The sequence below is a fragment of the Rhinoraja longicauda genome, chromosome 31 (genome assembly GCF_053455715.1).
Source record: "Rhinoraja longicauda isolate Sanriku21f chromosome 31, sRhiLon1.1, whole genome shotgun sequence".
Lineage (NCBI taxonomy): Eukaryota > Metazoa > Chordata > Chondrichthyes > Rajiformes > Arhynchobatidae > Rhinoraja > Rhinoraja longicauda.
The window spans coordinates 1518035-1540217 of NC_135983.1; the positions used below are offsets into that span (position 1 = coordinate 1518035).

At 45.3% G+C, this 22183-nt stretch overlaps 1 protein-coding gene across 1 annotated transcript in view; it reads left to right on the forward strand.

Annotated features, from left to right (window-relative positions):
• The window catches only part of c5 (complement component 5), a 170408-nt gene extending 148434 nt beyond the window's left edge, over nt 1-21974 (forward strand). Inside the window, exons 34-41 of the mRNA XM_078425909.1 lie at nt 1403-1502; nt 1591-1665; nt 5020-5125; nt 5496-5582; nt 5852-5941; nt 12031-12114; nt 13942-14077; nt 21419-21974. Of these exons, the coding sequence (XP_078282035.1) occupies nt 1403-1502; nt 1591-1665; nt 5020-5125; nt 5496-5582; nt 5852-5941; nt 12031-12114; nt 13942-14077; nt 21419-21554 (814 nt within the window). The 3' untranslated portion in view covers nt 21555-21974. The remainder of the gene's footprint in view (nt 1-1402; nt 1503-1590; nt 1666-5019; nt 5126-5495; nt 5583-5851; nt 5942-12030; nt 12115-13941; nt 14078-21418) is intronic.
• Nucleotides 21975-22183: the final 209 nt, after the last annotated feature.

Here is a 22183-nt window from a genome sequence, read left to right on the forward strand (position 1 = left end):
TATGTTTCTAGTGGTCATATGTGGGTTTGTTTTCCCCAGGACTAGGATCAATGTAGAGCAGAAATGCACATCCTTGCTAATCATATGTAAATGCATTTTTAAGTCATTTTAATTTCATATTCGTAATTTTATTATACACGAACGGCATATTCTTGGAAAACTCTTGGTTATTATAATAAAGTCTTCAACCTGTTATATCATTTAAAAGTATAATAATTATAGGGAATATATTTAGCTACGTCTATAGGGCGCCAGTGTGAAATGGCCTTTGGTGGTCAGTGGACAGGAGCTGCACATGACGAATTTTTATGTAGGGGTTCCCTGAGACATGAAAATTATTTCAAGGGTTCTGCAAGGGTAAAAAGGTTGAGAAATGCAGATGTATGGACTTGTAATGACCGTTTCCTTATGACTCTTTCTTTTGTAATGAAAAACCTATCATATGCACTGGATAAAGCACGTGTAAAACTGCTGGTAAACGAGTCTAGTCTTACATTTGCTCTAGACTCGGTGAGTGTGCGCTTCATCAAAAAGTATTGCTTTCCGCGTTGCAGCCCCATATTCGTTTTATGCTGTAAATTATGATTCAGAAGTATTGAAGACTCGCGCGCGAGACGATGAAATCATGCGCTCGATCGTTGCGGTGTATGCTGGTGTGGTTACGAGTGTGTTTCGCCGCATGTATCATGCATCTCCGCATAGCGGCATCTGCAGTGCAGTGCGGCAGATTTCTTGCATGACCTAGTCGATCAAAGACTTTATAGGAACATGAAATGGGCATACAAAGAATACCAACCAGAGAAGGAAAAGGAAAAAGCTGTAGTAGAGAAAAAAAGAAAAGTTGTTGGGATTACAAAGCCCCCAAATTCAGCCCCCACCTCTAAAGCCCAATCCAAGAAGGATTTGTTATCAGCAGCAGCCAAAGCAAAACACAAACACACCATGGTATGGAGAAGGAAAATAATAAATTGACAAATCACTGTAAGTATAAACATTTTCAAATTCAGTAAAAATAATAAAAATGTTATTAGTATACAGTGACATATTCACATTATTTTGTCATGTGGGTTTTTACTTTGAAATGCACCAATAGAGATAGATCAGGTAATAGCATGAGTATCTGGCAAATCAAGATTCACAGAACTAATTCTTCCCTATCATGAGAGGCTAGAGCGTTGTATTTGTAATCCTTGTGGTTTAAAGGATCGAGGGGTGACCTTATTTAAACATATAAGCTAAGCGGCTTGACATGGTAGGTATTACTTTTTTTTCATCAATATGAGAGGCATGAACAAGGGGACAAAGTAAGGGGCAGTCTCTTAAAACTGAGGTGCAAAGAGAAGTAGAGAGCAGGAATTTTCCTGTTAGGTTATTAAATATTATTTTTTATTGTTGTTTTTAGAAGTAAACCATCTGAACATGATGTTGAGGAATCAGACCATTCTGTCATGGAGATTGCCCTGAACACGGGCTTATTACCAGATGAGGAGGACTTAAAAATGGTTAAGCAATTATAAATATATGGTGTCTAATTTAAAACTCAATAATGTAATTATTTGATGACTAAATGTTTTGTTTTCATTTCTTTAGCTGTTAAATGGAGTTGATAGTCTCATTCTGGCCTATAGAATATCAGATCGAAGCGTCATTCTTCAAATGAATCCAGTAAGGAGTATAAAAAAATATTTATTGTTTTCTTCCTCTATTGTTCAAGCTTTGTGTTAATTAAGATAAGTGGTGACAACAGTAGAATGTTCTCATTATAGTGGCTGCTATGGGATAATAATAAACCAAAATAAATATCAATGCAAAAGCTTGAATTTGCTGAATCATATCAGTTGCCAACTAAATAAAGGTTAAAAAAAACCTTTCATTTACATCATTCCTTTCAAGGCAAGATGTTCCAAAGTGCTGTCCATGTCGATGGAATATTTATGTCTTTTAGTCATTTTCCAGATAGTTCACACACAGCAAGCTCCCACAATTAATACTGTGATTATGTTTACATAGGTTTTCTTTCTGTTAATTAGGGATAGGGATTAGGGACAGAAGGGTAGTATGGTGGCGCAGCGGTAGAATTGCTGCCTTACAGCACTTGCAGTGCTAGAACTATGGTGCTGTCCGTACGGAGTTTTTTACGTTCTGCCCGTGACCTGCATGTGTTTTCCTCGAGATCTTCGGTTTCCTCCCACACTTCAAAGACATACAGGTTTGTAGCTTAACTGGCTTCGGTAGAATTGTAAATTGTCCCTAGTATGTGTAGGATAGTGTTAATGTGCGGGGAATCGCCGGTCGGCACAGACTCGGTGGGCCGAAGGGCCTCTTCCCATGCTGTATCTCTTAAAAAATATTTATTTTTAAATGTCAACATGGTGATCATGGATAATTCCCCTCATTTTCTACCATGTAATGTCACACGATACTGTATTTACTCCTGTTATGGCATTTGGAACCTCAGTTTGGTGTCCCATGTGAATGACAGCTCTGATTTAGAGATGACGTCCTGTATTTAGAGCATAGAATAGTACAACACAGGAACCCCACAATGTCTGTACCGAACATGATGTCAAGCCCAACACTCATCTGTCTGCACATAATCCATATCTCTCCATTCCCTGTATATCCGTGTGTCCATCCAAAAGTCTCTTGAATGCCACCACAATTATATCTGCGACCAGCATGATCCAGGTGCTCACCACCCCCTGCATGAGAAACCTGCTCTGATACTTCCATCCTTGGTCTGCAAGATCTCTCTGCACTACAATGCTGTTAAGGATCTTGCTATTAATTGTACATTTTCCCCCTACATTTGAACCTCCAAAGTGCAACACCTTATATTTGATCAGATTAAACTCCATCTGCCTTTTGTTTTCTCATTATTATTGTCATGTTTACCGAGATACAGTGAAAAGCATTTGTTTGCATGCCATCCAGTAAAAAAATGATTATACATGAATACAATCACACAGTGCAAAGATAAATGATAAAAGGTACAACATTTAGTGCACAGATGTAACATTGAATTCCGATAAAGTTCGATTAAAGAAAGTTCAAAGGTCTCCAATGAGGTAGATGGGAGATCAGGACCACTCTCTAGCTGGTAGAGTCTGTATCTCCTGCCCAATGGGAGAGGGGAAAAGAGCGAGGGAAAAGAGCGAGGATGAGACTGGTCCTTGATTAGGTTGGTGGTCTTGCCAATGCAGCATAAAGTGTAGATGGAGTCAATGGAAGGGAGGCTGGTTAGGGTGATGGTCTGAGCTGCCTCCACAACTCTCTGCAATTTCTTGAGGTCTTGGATGGAGCTGTTCCCAAACCAGGCTGTGATACATCAGGATAAGATGTTTTCAATGGTGCATCTGTAGAAGTTGGTGAGGGTTGTTGGAGACATGCCAAACTTCCTAAGCATTGTAAGGAAGTAGAAGCGTTGTGGCACTTTCATGCCCATAGCTTTCATGCAGCTGGCCCAAGACAAATTACGTGCTATTTATTCCTTAGAACTTGAAGCTTTTGATCATCTCCACTGCAGCGCTATCGATGTAGCCTGGGGTGTGTGTGCTGCTTCGCTTTCTGAAGTCAATGATTATCTCCTTTGTCTTGCTGACATTGAGGGAGAAGTTATTGTCTTGGCACCATTACTGGGTTCTTAATCTCCTTTCTGTACATGCCTCACCATCATTCGATCTCCATCCCACTACGGTGGTATCATCTGGAAACTTGGAGATTGAGTTGAATTTGTATTTGGCTGCACAGTCACGAGTGTTTTCAGGAGTATAGTAGGGGGCTGAGAACACATCCTTGCGGGGCATCAGTGTTGAGAGTTATCGTGGAGAATTATCCTTACTGATTGTGGTCTGTTGTTCAGAAAGTCAAGGATCCTGTCAAGTCCAGGGAAGTGCTGACTCCAAGTTCCATGAGTTTGGAGATGAGCTTGATGGGATAATGGTGTTAAAGTAGAGCTAAAGTCGATGAATAGGAGTCTGGCATAGGTCGCCTACTTATCCAGGCGTTCCAGGGATGAGTGTAGGGCTAGAGAGATGGCATCAGCCGTGGACCTGTTGGGATGGTAGGAGAACTACAGAGGATCAAGGCTGCTTGGTAGGTTGGATTTAATGTGTGCCATAACCAGCCTCTCGAAGCACATCTCTGCGTATTTCTGACCTTGCCTCTATCCCGCTGTTTACTTTGACAGCCTTCCTCACAGTTTACGTCTTCAGAAATCTTGGTGTCGTCTTACTAACCAACCCATTTAAGTTTATGTTCAAGTCATATCACAAGCAGCAGCAGTCCCATAATTCCACCAGTCATAGACGTTCAGTCTGTATATTTTTATATAGGTATAAAAAGCCTTGGGATTTTCTTTAAACTGACTTGTAAAAGCCATTTTGTAGCCCCTTTTGGCTCTTCTACTTGCCCACTTGAGTTCTTTCCCACTTGCTTTATATTCCTCAAGGCCTCTGTCTGATTTCATCTTCTTTAAACTTGCAGGCACTTTCTTTTTATTTTTGACCAGATTTACAACCTTTTTGTTCATCCAAGGTTCCCTTACTTTGACATCCTTATCCCTCCTCCATACTGGAACATGCTGGTCCTGAATTTTGATCAACTGGCCTTTAAATGGTTCCCACATGTCAGATGTGGACGTACCCAATAACAACTGCAAATAGAACCGCAAATTATATTTAATCCAAACAAAAACAAAAGAACTTGAAGGAATAGTTCCTATTATTGCTGAACTTTGACATCAACTCTGCTCGATCCCCATACCCCTTGATTTCCTTGGAGTCTAGAGATCTATGAATCTCAACATTGATGTTCCCAAGGGAATTCCAGCACTGAGCGACATCTCATTCTGAATTGGCCCATTCCTAGGATGTGACCAGTTAGGATCCTAAAATGTTAATTCATCTGTATCTGTATCTCAGTTAAAGTACTGATCCAAATCAATGAGAACTTCCTCATATCATGTCCACAGTTTTTGAATTCTTGAATTTTCACCTTGCCGTTTTCTTTTTATTTCAGACTCCATCAGACCAGTACTTCTGTGTTGCATTCCTAGTCTATGAAGTTATGAAAGTTGGAATGGTTACCCCATCTCCTTTCACAGTTTACAACTATCGTTCTCCAGGTAGTTTATCATTCTCTGTGATGCCAAACTTCGTATAGATCAGACAATTCTTTTTCTATCCATTGTAAAATGGGCAAAATTGGAAGTACAAATTTACAGTTCCATTTCTTTTTTTTTTAAATCGACAGCCCAGAATGTTGACAATATTTTTGTTGTTTCTGTGATCCAAATCCAACCTGTGGAATTAACATGGACATTAATCTCACGGTTCTATTTTCCCCTTATCCTTAACATCATTTTACTCTAGTTTTGGAGACTGGGTGGCTTGAAAGAGAATGATAACCATCTAATAACCTATTCATATAATATTAAAGCATTAATACAGAATCTCATTATATGATATTACATATCATTTGTTTTATTTCTATAGACAAAAGGTGCACTATCTTTTACAACGTTATAGGAGAAAATAAGCTTTTAAAGCTGTGCCACGGGGAAGAGTGCAAATGTATGGAAGGTAAAAATAGTTTGTCAAAATCTTATGTTTAGAAATATTATGAAACAATGAGGAAACAATGTGAAATAAGAACACATTGTGATATTGGCAATAACAGAAATACAAATAGGGTAAATTGGTACTTATGTACATTTATATTATACAATTTGAATAGCTTTCATGCTGCGATATGTTTAAAAACCTGATTTTTATCTGATATGGATAGTTAATTTAGATGATGTTTTTGAGTTCATATTCAAGATCTTTTTAATCTTCCTTTTATGTTTCAGCGGTATGCAGTGAAATGCAGCCACCAATAAATATCACCCTCAATATACAAGCCAAATATGCAGCTGCATGCAGTAAAAAGCCAACTTATGGTAAGCATTTTCAGACTTTGGAACTTCTAGTTTCTGAAACAGGTCCACTACTTGCCACTATTAACATAACATAACATAACAACACTTTATTGTCACTCGGCTTTTTACACCGAACGAAATTTGAGCAGTCACACAAAACACACAAAAAAGAAAAGAACACAGGACACCCGACCCCAACACAAACATCCATCACAGTGACTCCAAACACCCCCTCACTGTGATGGAGGCAACAAAACTTCCCCTCTCTTCCCCCCGCACCCACAGACAGGCAGCTCGACCCCTACCGAGGCAAACGACACGCACAGCCCCCGCAAGGGGATGGAAGGCCCCGCGGCCGAGCCGCCCTGGGCACCGAAACGTCCCGCGGCCACACCGGGCGATGTTAAGTCCAGCGGCCGAGCCGCACCGGGCACTGAAACGTCCCGCGGCCGAGCCGCACCGGGCACTGAAACGTCCCGCGGCCGAGCCGCACCAGGCACCGAAACGTCCAGCGGCCGAGCCGCACCGGGCGATGTTAAGTCCAGCGGCCGAGCCGCGCCGGGCACTGAAACGTCCCGCGCCCGAGCCGCACCGGGCACTGAAACGTCCCACGGCCGCACCGGGCGATGTTAAGTCCAGCGGCCGAGCCGCACCGGGCACTGAAACGTCCCGCGGCCGAGCCGCACCGGGCGATGTTAAGTCCAGCGGTCGAGCCGCACCGGGCACTGAAACATCCCGCGGCCGAGCCGCACCGGGCACTGAAACGTCCCGCGGCCGAGCCGCACCGGGTGATGTTAAGTCCAGCGGCCGAGCCGCACCGGGCACTGAAACGTCCCGCGGCCGAGCCGCGCTGGCAATGTTAAATCCAGCGGCCGAGCCGCACCGGGCACCGAAACGTCCCGCGGCCGAGCCGCACCGGGCACTGAAACGTCCCGCAGCCGAGCCGCGCTGGCGATGTTAAATCCAGCAGCCGAGCCGCACCGGGCACCGAAAGGTCCCGCGGCCGAGCCGCACCGGGCGATGTTAAGTCCAGCGGCCGAGCCGCACCGGGCACCGAAACATCCCGCGGCCGAGCCGCGCTGGCGATGTCAAGTCCCGCAGCCGAGCCGCGCCGGCGATGGAAGGCCCCGCGGGCGAGCTGCGCCCCGGGGAAGAGACCTAATAAAAGAAAGGTTTCCCCCGCCCCACCCCACCCCCACACCCACCTCCAACCCCCCCACCACACATACATAGCCAAAAACAGAAACAAAAACCATCCCAACACCGACACAAACAAAAAAAAATTAAAAAAGACAAACAGACTGCCAGAGAGCCGCAGCCGTTAGGCGCAGCCAACATGTGACAAAACCGCATTGCAACAAACAGCGAAGCTTTCCTAGTCAATGGACCCATTTTATCCTTTGCCTCATTCAACAAAAACATTTTACTTTCTTTCAGACACCAGAGGGCATAGGTAGAGACAGAGGCTGGCAGGGCATAAGTGGCTAAAGATGCTGAATTAATCGTCCCCTCCCGGATTGCCCGCTTTCTTTCCTTACCTGTTATGACCGATCACACACCAGTCAGTGTCTCCCACCTCGCCCAATCCCTCTTCTCCACCTGGCATCATCTGCCCATTTTCCAGCTCCTCACTTGGTTCCACCAATTGCCTGCCAGCCCCTCCCTCATCCTTCCCTCACACATCTTTGCACAGACCAAAGATAATAGAGCAGAGCAAGATAGACCACTCGACCCTAAAAACCGTAGGTGCCATTTTAGTAGGCAGAAACTTGCAGAAACATTTTAAAAGAAAAATAACAAAAATCTGTGAATTGATAGATGAGATATATTCTGCATTTTTATGGTATCATCACACATACTGTTCCCCCAAAACACTGCGAGAGGCATAGCGAACGGCGGGTTTTGCCTACTAAAATGACAGATGTTACACTCCTTTGTGTACTACACTTCAGTATAGGCGATTCCGATGGAGTGGTTCATCTTGCTCCTCTAGTATCTTTGGTCCAGACGACCTGCTCTCTACACTCAGTCCTGATGCAGGTACGAGAGCCGTTTGCTTTGTGCTCTGATTACAGCATCTGCACTCTCTCGTCTCCATTTGCCTTCATAGGTGGGGACATCACTTTGCAGCTTTACAGTCTCTGGTTAGGCTGCATTTTGAGTTTTGTGTGCCATTCTGGTCGCGACACCACTGGAGTTTAGAAGGATGAGAGGGGATCTTGGACCCAATGGCTGAATGGCTTTCATCAGACGGGGTAGTCAAATCAAATCAAATCAATACTTTATTACAGACTCAGGGTCCAGATAAAAGACAAGACATTACATAGAATAAATAACACACAAAAGCACAATAAATTGCACACAAACGCCGCAATAAATTACACACAACAGCACAATAGATTACACACAACAGCACAATAGATTACACACAACAGCACAATAAATTACACACAACAGCACAATAGATTACACACAACAGCACAATAAATTACACGCAAAAAGCACAATACATAGTTTAAAACCAAGAATTAAAAAAATCAGTGTCCTACAACGAGACAACTATGCCTATGTCTCCACAGCTGGGATTTGTAGCATGTAGTGCTCAACCTTATGTTTGATAAGGCCAGCCAAGATGATTTCATTTTTAGAGTCATTAATCTGGCAAATAAATTTATAGATAAGATTTCTTAAGACAGTTTGTAAAGTATTGACACCTGCAGCCACAACCATTTCACTTGCACTACACCATCTAGGTCTCTTAAGTAATATTCTCATAAGCTACTTGAAGTCTCTGTTAGCTTGCTTTTCTGTAGTTTGACCACAAGTGTGCTGTATAGAGTGGTGTACAATATGTTCTGAACAGAGACATCTTCATCTGTACACGCACTAAACTTGCGTAAGGGAATGTTTGCTTGTGCATACATCATGCGGCATTGCCTATAAATATCCTTATCATCCGTCATTTGTTCTGTAATAAAATGTCCAAGATATTTTACCTTAGTACGGACACTAAGATTATCATCAGACAATTTAAAATCAGGAAATTTTAGACATTTATCCTCTTTGGTTCTACAGATCATAACAACACTCTTACTGGCATTATATTTGATATCATGTTCCACACCAAACACAGAACATATAGCAAGGAGCAGCTGTAGACCAGCGCTAGATGGACTAAGGACCACAAGATCATCTGCATACATAATGTGGTTCACTAGAGTATTACCAATCATGCACCCAGCTTTGCAGGCTTTCAATTGCTTGGACAGATCATCAATATGAAGATTGAAGAGAACTGGGGCCAAGATTCCCCCTTGTCTGACACCATTGCTAACCCCAAATGGGCCTGAGACCCTATTGCCCCATTTTACTTGCATAGTCTGGTGGGCAGACCAGTAAGCCAGAATTCTCACAATGTATTTGGGCACCCCCCTTTGACTCAATTTAACAAACAACTTTCTATGATTAACACGATCAAAGGCTTTGGAAGCATCAATAAAGCACTTAAGAACTGATGAGTTTTTACCTCTATATTTGTTTACAATTTCCTTTAAGGCATAAATGCACGTCAGTGCCATGTTTAGCTTCTAAACCAAACTGGTTATCTGTGGAGTTAACAAACTCATTTAATCTATCCGGCAGAATTCTTTCTAGGACATTTGACAGTATGCTGGCCTAAGCCATGGGCCTGTAGTTATCTGCGCTGCCTACTTTAACAGCTTTGTCCTTAATGACTGGCACCAACAGAACAGACAACACTGAGTCTGGTAACAAGCCATGAATCATAAAGCCAGTAAAACAAATAGCAAGGAGAGGAGCTATCCTCATACTGGCATATTTAAGATGTTCAGCAGAAATATGATCTAAACCACTTGCTTTGTTGTCGGACAGCTTGTTCACAGCTTGGTACACCTCATGTGACATAATCACCATTGAATCATTACTCTCAATATTGTCCACCCTATACAAATCACTTTGGACACAGTTGAATAAAGTACTATAGTGCTGTCGCCATAACTCCACAATATTGTCTGTTCCGGAGATTCCATCTACAGTGCACGGTAGAGATGGTTTGCAGTTGTTAAGAACTCTCACTTCTTTCCATAAATCAGGAGTATCGTTACTTAGCAGCTTCTTAGCCATGGCATCAGCCCTCATGGCTTGCTCATTTTTACAGATGAAGCGAACAGCATACTTCGATCTTGCATTAGTGAGCTTCTCGTACTCAAGCACAGCCCTTGTCTGGCTCTACCTGCCAGAGCCCATGATTTAGTGGCTTCACGGGCTTCAGCATGATACTCAGCTACATACTTATTCCAGCCAGGCCTGGTGTCATGTGTCTTATTTTTATGCTTGTAGTAAAGCTTACTGTCTACATTATACGCTGACTATATCATTATACATGGAGCAGATATCTCTCCTGTGCTTCACATCCTTGCAATTAACATTACTACACATAATTGCATCTTTAGGTAGATGAATATTGCTTAAGGATGTATCTGTATGAGCATAATAGGCTAAGATGTCTTCCTTTGTGAGGGTTGACCAGGCCAGTTTTCCTGTGTTAACACCATTTCCATCTCTGGATACCACAGGTAGATGTTGAACATTTATTGACAGAGCAACAGATCAGTCATTGCTGCCCATACAGAATGCTCATACACCCCAATGAGGCATGTGCATCAGCTGTACTAATGCAATGGTCCAGCCATGACGTAGTTGTGCCAGGCCTCACTAATATAAGTATAACTGTAGGTAAAAGCACTTTGCTTGACAATATACAATTATTATCTTGACAGACCTGAGCCATATGATTGGCAAATAATGAGTTCCTGTCTGAGATATCTGCATTCATATCCCCAATGACATCTACACTAGAATAATTATTGTTTTGAATAAAGGAATTGATGAAGGCAAGCCCATTTAAATATTCATCCTCATTCTGATGGCATTCATAGGGTGTGTACACATTTAGGATAACAATTTCCTTATTGTTGTGAACAAAGTGTATTGCAATACACCAGTCAGCATCAAGCCTAACCACATTTATTGATGAGTCATGCTTCTTGTTCCGTAGAATAACCACACCCCCTGATACCCTACCTCTGACTATTCCCATGCCAAGGTCAGTTATAGACTCCCCAGCCCCATGAAGGTTATCATTGAGAGTTTAGTTTGTCCAAGTCTTGCTTCGCTAAGAATGTTTCTTGCATACATAGTATGTCACAGTTCTCCAGAAGGTTGTCAACAACTATGCGGCGAGCTTTATCCCTGCGCTCTGGCCCAAACACAGGCCACGACAGTTGTACGACAAAACCCGAATGGTCATTTAGCGAGACTAGTGAGTGCCCACAGCACCAGCAGGCACACTGATTCCCCTGCGCAGGTGCAGTGATCCGAAGACTCCAGCCCTGCGCGGCTCATCATAGACTCCAGCCCTGCGCGGCTCATCATAGACTCCAGCCCTGCGCGGCTCATCATAGACTCCAGCCCTGCACGGCTCATCATAGACTCCAGCCCTGCGCGGCTCATCATAGACTCCAGCCCTGCGCGGCTCATCATAGACTCCAGCCCTGCGCGGCTCATCATAGACTCCAGCCCTGCACGGCTCATCATAGACTCCAGCCTTGCGCGGCTCATCATAGACTCCAGCCCTGCGCGGCTCATCATAGACTCCAGCCCTGCGCGGCTCATCATAGACTCCAGCCCTGTCCGGCTCACCATAGACTCCAGCCCTGTCCGGCTCACCATAGACTCCAGCCCTGCGCGGCTCATCATAGACTCCAGCCTTGCGCGGCTCATCATAGACTCCAGCCCTGTCCGGCTCATCATAGACTCCAGCCTTGCGCGGCTCATCATAGACTCCAGCCCTGCGCGGCTCATCATAGACTCCAGCCCTGCGCGGCTCATCATAGCGCCGGACAAATGCCCCTTCTGGCCACAGCTCTGGATTGTACATTTGTAGTGAGTGCAGACATTGGGACATTGTGTTGCACGTACAAGTTGGCCCGGAAGACTTATTTCGCTGCGTGACTCTATGACTCTATTTCCATCATACTCCAACTTTTTGCTACATCTGAAATGTTTAATTTTTTTTGTATTTTATACAGCCTACAAAGTGCAAATTTTGTCTTCTGAGGAGCAGGTTAACTTCATCAAGTACAATGCCACTATTCAAGAAATATACATGAAAGGTTTGTCCTTATTTTGGATGACTATTGCTCGGAATATTTAGACTGTCTTTACTCCACAAGAAAATTGTGGCTTTTTATGGATCAGTCGGCTCAGGCCAGGAAGTTGCCTGTTGTATTCTGACTTTAATCAGTCAATGCTATATATAAAATTAAATGTAGCCAAGTAAACCATCCAGATGCAAGAAATCTGAAATAAAAAACAGAATGCTGTAATTATCAATAGGATTGACAAATTACAAATTGACAAATATAGCTAAATATAGTGGATTGACAAATATAGCTAATGTTCCCGATTGTTCAAACTTCTTCAGCATTGGGAAAGATAAAGAGCAGGTTTGTGGAGACAGAAGAACAAACCAAGGAGTCTTGAAGGAGACAGTTCCTTCAGAATGTTTGAGTTTAATTTATTGTCACGTGTAGCGAGGTACAGTGAAAAGCTTTTGTTGCGTGCTAACCAGCCAGCGAAAATACAATACATGATTACAACCGAGCCATCCACAGTGTACAGGTACATGATAAAGGGAACACTGTGAATGATGTTTAGTACAAGATAAAGCCAGTAAAGTAAATGTTGAAAGTGAAGTTAAATATAAACGTGCCATTAGAATTTCATTGATGGTAGCAGGAATTACAAATGATAATCTGTTGAATGAGAACATTTTTTCCTGTAGTGGCTGTACGCCTTTACACTTACACTGTGACACCACTGATGTCCTGTGTGACAGTTTTCAATTTCCTGGACCGTCTGTGGATTCCCTCTACCCCTGTGTCCCATACCAGAATGTAATAGGGACTGTCTGCTGCTACCATGAGCAGAGTCCAAACCAGATGCATTCACCAACACATTTGCCTGGCTGAACTCATTTTTGCATTTAGCAAACTTCTCCTTCATCTCCATTCATTTTCTCTCAGCCTAAGGCAAAGCATTGGGAACAGACCTGTGCCCATGTTATAACTAACTCTGGTGGGATACATGGAACACTCACTCTTTTTCCACTTTACTAATGACAGGACTGCTGTTTCTATTCACAAAGAACTTGAACATTTATTTACTTTTGCTGCTAATTTCCATCTCACTCCCACCTTTGCACGTCCATTTCTGACATTTCCCCTCTCTGAATCACTCTGCCTTATAAGTTCATAAGTTATAGGAGCAGAATTAGACCATTCAGTCCATCAAGTCTACTCTGCCATTCAATCATGGCTGATCTACCTTTGCCTCTCAACCCCATTCTCCTGCCTTCTCCCCATAACCCCTGACACCCGGACTACACATCGTATTCTACACAAGCATAGCAGCAAACATCCATTACAAACCCACAGACAGCCACAGCCAACAGGATCGCACTTCCTCCCACCCTGCCGACTGTAATCATGCATTCAATTCTGCTACAGAAAGTACGTCAGAAATATTAACAGTCTTTCTCTCTCCACTGTCAGTTCCTAACCAAATGGGTTCATCAAAAGCTTTTCATCACATTTACCCTTCTCTGCAACTTAAAATCTTATATTTCATCATCTTTGACAGGAATCATTAACCTTTTCACTTTCCACAGGTGCTGCCTGATCTACTGAAGGTTTTCAAAATATGTAGTTTTTATTTTCATCATCTGTCTCAGTCTCCACAGACGCCGCCTGACTTGTTGGGTACTTACTGAATATTTACAGCATTCTGTCTTTAAAATTATATTTGAACATTTGATTAGAAAGTGTGCATTTTACAATAATTGTGGCAGTGATTGCTTATATAAAGCTTTTTTCTAAATGTATAGTTTCATTTCCAGGTGTTGAAATACCTGACTACATTGATGTGTATTTTAATTACAGCTGATGCAGTTGAACAAAACTCAGTTATAACACTGGTTAAAAAAGTCTCTTGTTTGGATGTTACCTTGACCCCAAAACAAACGTACTTGATTATGGGACAAAATAGCCTGACATTTATTTCATCCAGGAGATTTATGTGAGTATTTGGTTATCATTTTCTGAAGGACACAACTTTCTTCTCTCTGATCTTGGTAAGGTTCTATTAAATGACCTATTCTGTTCCTGTGGAACGTTAGTTACACGTGTTGATCCCTCAGACCTCAGTTGAAACAAAAATCCCAAATGGTATATATTTTTCTAAATTACATTTATAATGATTCCATCCAAACTTAAGTGCTGGCAACATAAATAAATCTAAAGATCTGAGATCACCTTGCCTAAATGTTTGTCTACAATTGCAAACTTTCCGTTTATTGCATATATATCACACTAATGTTTTGGTCACAACTCAATAGCATTCACTCTCCCTGTTGGCTTTTATCAAGAGTAACACCAATGTAAATTCATTCCTAGACATTGAAATAGATAATTAAAAATAATAAATTGAACCCTATTGTCCCCCAAATGATATACTTCATTCTTTCCAGTTTAGTTTAGTTTAGCGATACAGCGTGGAAACAGGCCCACCGAGTCCACGCTGACCAGTGACCAGTACACTAGCATTATTCTACACATTAGGGACAATTTACAATTTTACCGAAGCCAATTAACCTACAAACCGGTGGTACGTCTTTGCAGTGTGGGAGGAAACCAACGTGGTCACAGGGAGAATGGACAAACTCCATACAGAGAGCACCCAGTCAGGATCAAACCCAGGTCTCTGGCGCTGTAAGACAGCAACTCTACCGCTGCACCATTCTGCCGCCCCTTAATAATTAGATAGTTATTTTATTTATTGACTGATATTAGCATCACAGTCAAGTACAACATTATGGTGTTTTTCCCAATTTCCTTTGAACTGAATGCCTCAAACTGAATTAGAAATAGACTTAAGACAGACACAAAAGCCTGGATTAACTCAGCGGGACAGGCAGCATCTCTGGAGAGAAGGAATGAGTGACGTTTCGGGTCGAGACCCTTCTTCAGACCATTTTGTGGGAAAGTTAAAATCATATTATTGTAAAGGCAGTAAATTTCTTTCCCCAATGGATGTTAGTGAATCTTTGCACTTTTAATTACAGTTTCATAGTTATGTAATTAACTTTAATGGTGTATATTTTTAAAACTTTTAGTTGACTAGCAAGCAAAACAGGAGTTAAACTCAGGATCATCAGGCCCAATCTTTTCATTGTATCTGTAGCTCACCAAACTGTACCTCACCATACATACTGTACCTCACCATACATACTGTACCTCACCATACTGTACCTCACCAAACTGTACCTCACCATACTTGTGCATTTAACAATAAACTTGACGTGACTGGAATGTTCACCCAGTGCATAGTAACAATACTTTCATATCCTACAGCAAAATACAGTCATAAAACAATCTTTGTAACATTAGCATATAAAAATGATCAGATTTTCACTTCAGGCTCAAATTATTCATCTTGTCAAGAGTCAAGAGTGTTTTATTGTCGTATGTCCCAGATAGAACAATGAAATTCTTACTTGCAGCAGCACAACAGAATATGTAAACATAGTACACTGTAAACAATATGATTAACGGAAAAAAAGTTCAGTTTGTGTATACATACATACCTCGGTATGTATACACAAACTGAACTTTTTTTCTCGTTTATTATATTGTTTACAGAGTACTATAATATATATATGTGTCAAATGGGATAGTCAAGGAGTGAAAGGGAAAGAGAGTAAAGGGATAGGAGAGTATGGCCAAGTGTAATAGGGATCGATGTGAAGGGTGAGATGAGTAAGGAATTAAAAGTATTGTATATGAATGCGCAAAGTATAAGAAGTAAAGTAGATGAGCTTGAGGCTCAGTTAGAGATTGGTAGATATGACATTGTGGGGATTACAGAGACGTGGCTGCAGGAGGAACGGGCCTGGGAACTTAATATTCAGGGTTATACATCCTATAGAAAGGACAAGCAGGTGGGCAGAGGTGGTGGGGTAGCTCTGTTGGTGAGGGAAGAAATTCAGTCCCTTGTGAGGAGTGACATTGGGACTGACGAGGTAGAGTCACTGTGGATAGAGTTGAGGAATTGTAAAGGTAAGAAGACACTAATTGGTGTTATCTACAGACCCCCAAATAGTAGCCCGGATGTAGGGTGTGAGTTGCAGCAGGAGTTAAAACTGGCATGTAACAAAGGTAATGCCACTGTGGTGATTACCTTATATGCAGGTAGACTGGGAAAATCAGGGTGGTTCTGGACCCCAAGAAAGAGAGTTTGTAGAGTGCCTCCGAGATGGATTCTTAGAGCAGCTTGTAATGGAGCCTACCAGAGAGAAGGTAATTCTGGATTTAGTGTTGTCCAATGAACCAGATTTGATGAGAACTCGAGGTAAAGGAACCGCTTGGAGGTAGTGATCATAATATGATTAGTTTTAATCTGCTATTTGAGAGGGAGAATGTTAAATCGGAAATGTCAGTGTTGCAGTTGAACAAAGGGGACTATGAAGGCATGAGAGAGGAGCTGGCCAAAGTCGACTGGAAAGGGATCCTAGCAGGAATGACGGTGGAAACGCAATGGCAGGAATTTCTGAGCATAATCCGGAAGATGCAGGATTATTTCATTCCAAAGAGGAAGAAAGATTCTGAGGGAAGTGGGAGGTAACCGTGGCTGACAAGGGAAGTTAGGGATGGAATAAAACTAAAAGAAAAGATGTATAACACAGCAAAGAGTAGCGGGAAGCCAGAGGATTGGGAAACTTTCAATGGACAACAGAAGGTAACAAAACGGGCAATACGGGCTGAAAAGATGAAGTACGAGGGAAAGCTGGCCAAGAATATAAAGAAGGACAGTAAAAGCTTCTTTAGATATGGTAAGAGAAGAAGAATAGCAAAGTCAAATGTGGGTCCCTTGAAGCCCGACACGGGTGAAATTATTATGGATAATAAGGAAATGGCAGAAGAAGGTACAGGAGCCTGAAAACAGTAACGTCCAGGTTCAGGGACAGCTTCTTCCCCACAGCCATTAGGCTATTAAACACCACAACCTCAAATAAGCTCTGACCCACAAAGACTATGATTGTTATTATTGCACTTTTATTGTTTGTTTTGTGGCGCGTCGAAAGAGGCCCGAAATAAAGGCGAGGAGCCGGGTATTTCGGGACGTTCGGTTTTATTACACAGTTATCAGACCGGTCAAGTCTGCTGGAATGACTGTGCGCCCAAAACCTCGTCCTTATATCCGTAGCAAAGGACCGCCCTCCTGGACTGGTCCATTCCCGTGTCGAGGGGTCGGTAGTGGTATGGCCCGACCCTTGGGAGCCGCCACAGGACCCCCCCCCCCCCCAGAACCGGAGGCACGAAACACACTGGTGGTCGTACAACCCGACCGGACCGCGTACGAAAATCGGTCGGAGGCACAGTTGGAGGGACAGGTGGTGGGACAGGTGGTGGGACCCGCAAAGGGGGGCGACCTCGTGGCCGAGGCTGGGCGACCCGCACTGGTTGGTCAATGTCCAAGTGGGCCGGCTTCAAGCGGTCAATTGACACGGCCTCCGGCTGGCCCCCCATGTCCAAGACAAAGGTTGTCTGTCCGTGCTCCAGCACCCGGTACGGGCCCTCATACGGCCTCTGGAGTGGCGTCCGGTGGGCGTCACGGCACAGAAACACAAAGGCGCAGTCCCGGAGGGCCGATGGCACATAAGGGCGGAATGTCCCATGGCGGGACGTCGACACCGGTGCGAGCTTGCCAACTCGCTCTTGAAGGCGCTGTAGGGTGGATGAGGGCGGTTCCTCTCGCCCCGGCAACGAGGGCACGAACTCCCAGGGCACCGTGAGCGGTGACCCGTTTACGAGCTCCGCTGATGAAGAGGCCAGGTCCTCCTTGGGCGCAGTCCGGATGCCCAGCAAGACCATGGTAGGGCGTCCATCCAGTCGGGGCCGGAGAGTCGCGCCTTCAGCGCTGTCTTCACCAGGCCGTTTGCCTGCGGGTGATAGGCCATGGTGTGGTGCAGCCGCACGCCCAACAGGTGGGCCATGGCCGACCACAGCTCAGAGGTGAACTGTGGCCCCCGGTCCGAAGAGATGATCACCGGCACCCCAAAGAGAGCGATCCAGTGCGCGGCCAACGCACGACGCATGTAGCTGTGGCTGTGTCGGCCAGCGGTATGGCCTCCGGCCACCGTGAAGCGGTCCATCACCGTGAGGAGGTGTGTGATGCCCCGGGACGGCGGGAGAGGGCCCACAATGTCCACGTTCAGGTGGTCGAAACGCCGGCAGGGTAGACCGATTTCCTGGTGGCGCCCGGACGTGGCGTTGAATCTTCGCTGTCTGGCACGGAATGCAGGTGCGGGCCCAGTGGCCAACCTGCTTGCGCAGACCGTGCCACATGAACCGCGCAGCTACCAGTGCAGTCGTCGTCCGGATGGATGGGTGAGCCAGCCCGTGGACCACGTCGAACATCCTCCGGCGCCACTCGGCAGGGACGATGGGGCACAGCTGACCTGCCGACACATCGCACAGTATCGTCGCTCCTCCGGGGCTGAGGGGGACATCCTCAAGGCGGAGACCAGAGATGGCGGGCATCTCCCCGTCCGTTAGCTGGGCCTCCGCCAGGGCAGAATAATCAATGCCGGGCGCCACTTCTAAAACGGCATTGACGGCGGGGCGAGACAACGCGTCGGCCACCCAGTTTTACTTCCCCTCGATGAAGCGAATGGAGGTTGGCACAGTGCTCCTGCCGCAAGCGGCTGGCTACCAACATGTCGACAAGGTAGACGAACAGGAAATCCAGCCCGCGACACACGCCGTCCATTAACCGTTGGAATGCCTGCGCGGCGTTCTTGAGGCCGAACGGCATCCGTATGAACTCGTACAGTCCGAACGGCGTGATGATTGCCGTCTTGGGCACATCCTCCGGGTGGACCGGGATCTGGTTGTAACCTCGCACCAGATCCACCTTCGAGAATATCGTGGCCCCGGCCAAATGGGCGTTGAAGTCCTGGATGTGGGGCACGGGGTATCGATCCGCGGCAGTAACGACATTCAGCCGCCGATAATCCCCGCAAGGTCTCCAGCCCCCGTTTGCCTTGGGGACCATGTGGAGTGGGGACGCCCATGGGCTGTTGGAAATCAAGTCAAGTCAAGTCAAGTCAATTATATTTGTATAGCACATTTAAAAACAACCCACGTTGACCAAAGTGCTGTACATCTGATTAGGTACTAAGGAAAGGGCGGACAATCCCCAAGGACTCCATCGTGCAGAACTCCTGCCGTGCCAGATGTAGCTTATCAGGCGGCAGTTGGCGTGCTCATGCGTGGAGGGGTGGGCCGGTAGTTATTATATAATGGACCACCCCGTGCTTGGGGGTCGATGACCGGAATTGCGGGGCCATAATGTCTTGGAATTCTGCCAGAACCCGAGCGAAATAGGAGTCCACGGACGACAGCGGGCGTACAACGGGCTCATTCAGACGCAGCAGAATGGGCTCCATTGTGGCGGCGTGGACCAAGCTCTGCTGCCTGACGTCCACCAGGAGAGAATGAGCCCGCAGAAAGTCAGCCCCGAGCAACGGCTGGGAGACATCGGCGATTGTAAACCGCCACGTGAAATGACTGGCACCGAAAACGATGTGAACCGTGCGGACGCCATAAGTCCGAATGTGGTTCCCGTTTGCAGCGGTGAGGATGGGCCCCCGCTTCCCAGAACGAATGTCCAGCAGCGAAGGGGGCAGGACGCTCAGCTCCGCCCCAGTATCCACGAGGAAGCGGCCCCCGGAGCGCCGATCCCAGGCGGTGAATCTGGCCGGCCGCCGCGGGGACTATTGGCAGTCGGCCCCGGCGTTTCCCGGGAACGTGCACGGCTGACGGCATTGTCGGGGCTGCAGCACCCCAGCGCTGGTGGTAATAACACCAGTGCCTCCTGCTGGTGCTGGCTGGAGCCTGCTGGTGTGGGACTGCAGGTGCATGTGCAGGTGAAGGACCCGCAATGGCCACAGGGGGCGATCTCGCAGGCCTCCGGGGAGCAGCTGTCACTCCTTCCACAGCACCCCCGCCCGACCGGAGAAAATCGGACGCTGCTGGAGTGACGTTTAGCGCGCTGATGTCATCTCGGCGCGCCATCTACAGCGCGTCCGCGCGCCTGCCGAGGGCCCGGGTGTCATCGAAGGAGGCGTCTGTGAGCTGAAGGCGAATGTTGGCCGGCAGCAGGTGCAGGTAAGTGTACTCGAACATTAGGAACGGTCTGTGCCCGTCGAGCAGCGCGACCATTTCCTTCAGGAGGCTAGATGGGCGCCGGTCACCTAGGCCTGGCATGTGGAGGAGCCTTTCGGCCCGCTCCATTCTGGATAGCCCGTACGTTTGGAGCAGCAGCTCCTTCAGGGCTTCATACTTATCGTAGGCCGGGGGGTCCTCGAGGAACTCCGTGACCTCTTCGGCCGTGTCCTGGTCAAGGGCTCCCACCAGGTGGAAAAAGCGGGTATCATCTGTTCTGATGCCCCGCAGCTGGAACTGAGCCTCCGCTTGGTAAAACCAAACGCGAGCCCGGGTGGTCCAGAATGTCGGGAGCTTGATGCCTACCGCGTCGACAGCTGCGGCCTAGTCGGCCTGCAAGCCGGACGAATGGTCGGCTTTCCATCATGCGTCCATCATACTATCAATGGACTGTTCGGGGTCACCAATGTGGCGCGTCGAAAGAGGCCCGAAATAAAGGCGAGGAGCCGGGTATTTCGGGACGTTCGGTTTTATTACACAGTTATCAGACCGGTCAAGTCTGCTGGAATGACTTTGCGCCCAAAACCTCGTCCTTATATCCGTAGCAAAGGACCGCCCCCCTGGACTGGTCCATTCCCGTGCCGAGGGGTCGGTAGTGATATGGCCCGACCCTTGGGACCCGCCACAGTTTGTTTGTTTGTCATGTGTACGTATGCATGTGTGTGTATATATATGTATATATATATATATATATATATATGCACACACACATTGAACTTTTTCTCATTTATTATATTGTTTACAGTGTACTATGTTTACGTATTCTGCTATGCTGCTACAAATAAGAATGTCATTGTTTTATCTGGGACATATGACAATAAAACACTCTTGACTCTTTCTAATAGCCTGATGGCTGTAGGGAAGAAGCTGTTCCTCAACCTGCATGTTCCAGTTTTCAGACTCCTGGACCTTCTTCCCGAACCATCCTGTACCATCTACATGTTAGGATCTCAAACTTTGGGTAGATGGTTTGCTGGAAGTTACCTGGGGTTTGGGGAAAGGGAATGTGAGCAGATGTGAGCTGCGTTTGCCACCACCAAGACGATGTACTATTCTCAAAGTGAGTCGTGCCACACATGGGGTTTTTCCTTTTGAAGTACGTTATAATATTTTTTTATATTACTTATATTAGATACGAATATCCCATGGACTCATTCAGCTGGATTGAAATGTGGCCGTCTGCAGAAGAGTGTTCTGAGAGAGCATGTCATATTTTCTTCCAGGAAATGGAAGAGTTTACACTTGAACTTCTACTAAACGGGTGTTAACAGACGCGCAAATGGGCAAGGAAAATCCTCTTCAGTTCTCTTTTTGTCCCAATCATAATTTACTGATTTTCTACTGAACCAGGTAGAAGTTTACAATAATAATGTTTCACTTTTAATTTGGATGCAGAAAGATAAAATCATGCCATCTTTCAAGCCACAATTTGATCAGCATAGATTTTGTAAAGATTATAATCTTTATTCATATTCATAATGTCAATTTAAATATGTTTATTAACCACTTCTGGTGATAAGTCTTGAAAATTATCTTAATGCGCTTGCCAGGAAACCTGTTCCTCGGAGGTGAAATGTGAAAATATTTCTGCTTATTTCAGTGTTTAAACAGCTAAAATTGGGATGGTTATTACATTGTCTGTAATGCTTCCTTCACTATTATTTCCAATTAAATATGAATGATCAAAATTTGTCTTTGTTATTTTCTTCCAAGGAAACAGTTTTACTGTGGAATGTACTCTTGCCTTAATTTGTCTTTGGAGAAGATAACAAATGTCACTTGTTTGTGCTTCAGCATAGGGGCTGGATGAGGGAAGCCCTTGTCTCACTGTTGATCATAAACCTCCTCCCACCATTGGAAGTTCTTATCTCACTGCTGTCAGACCACTCTTGGACTC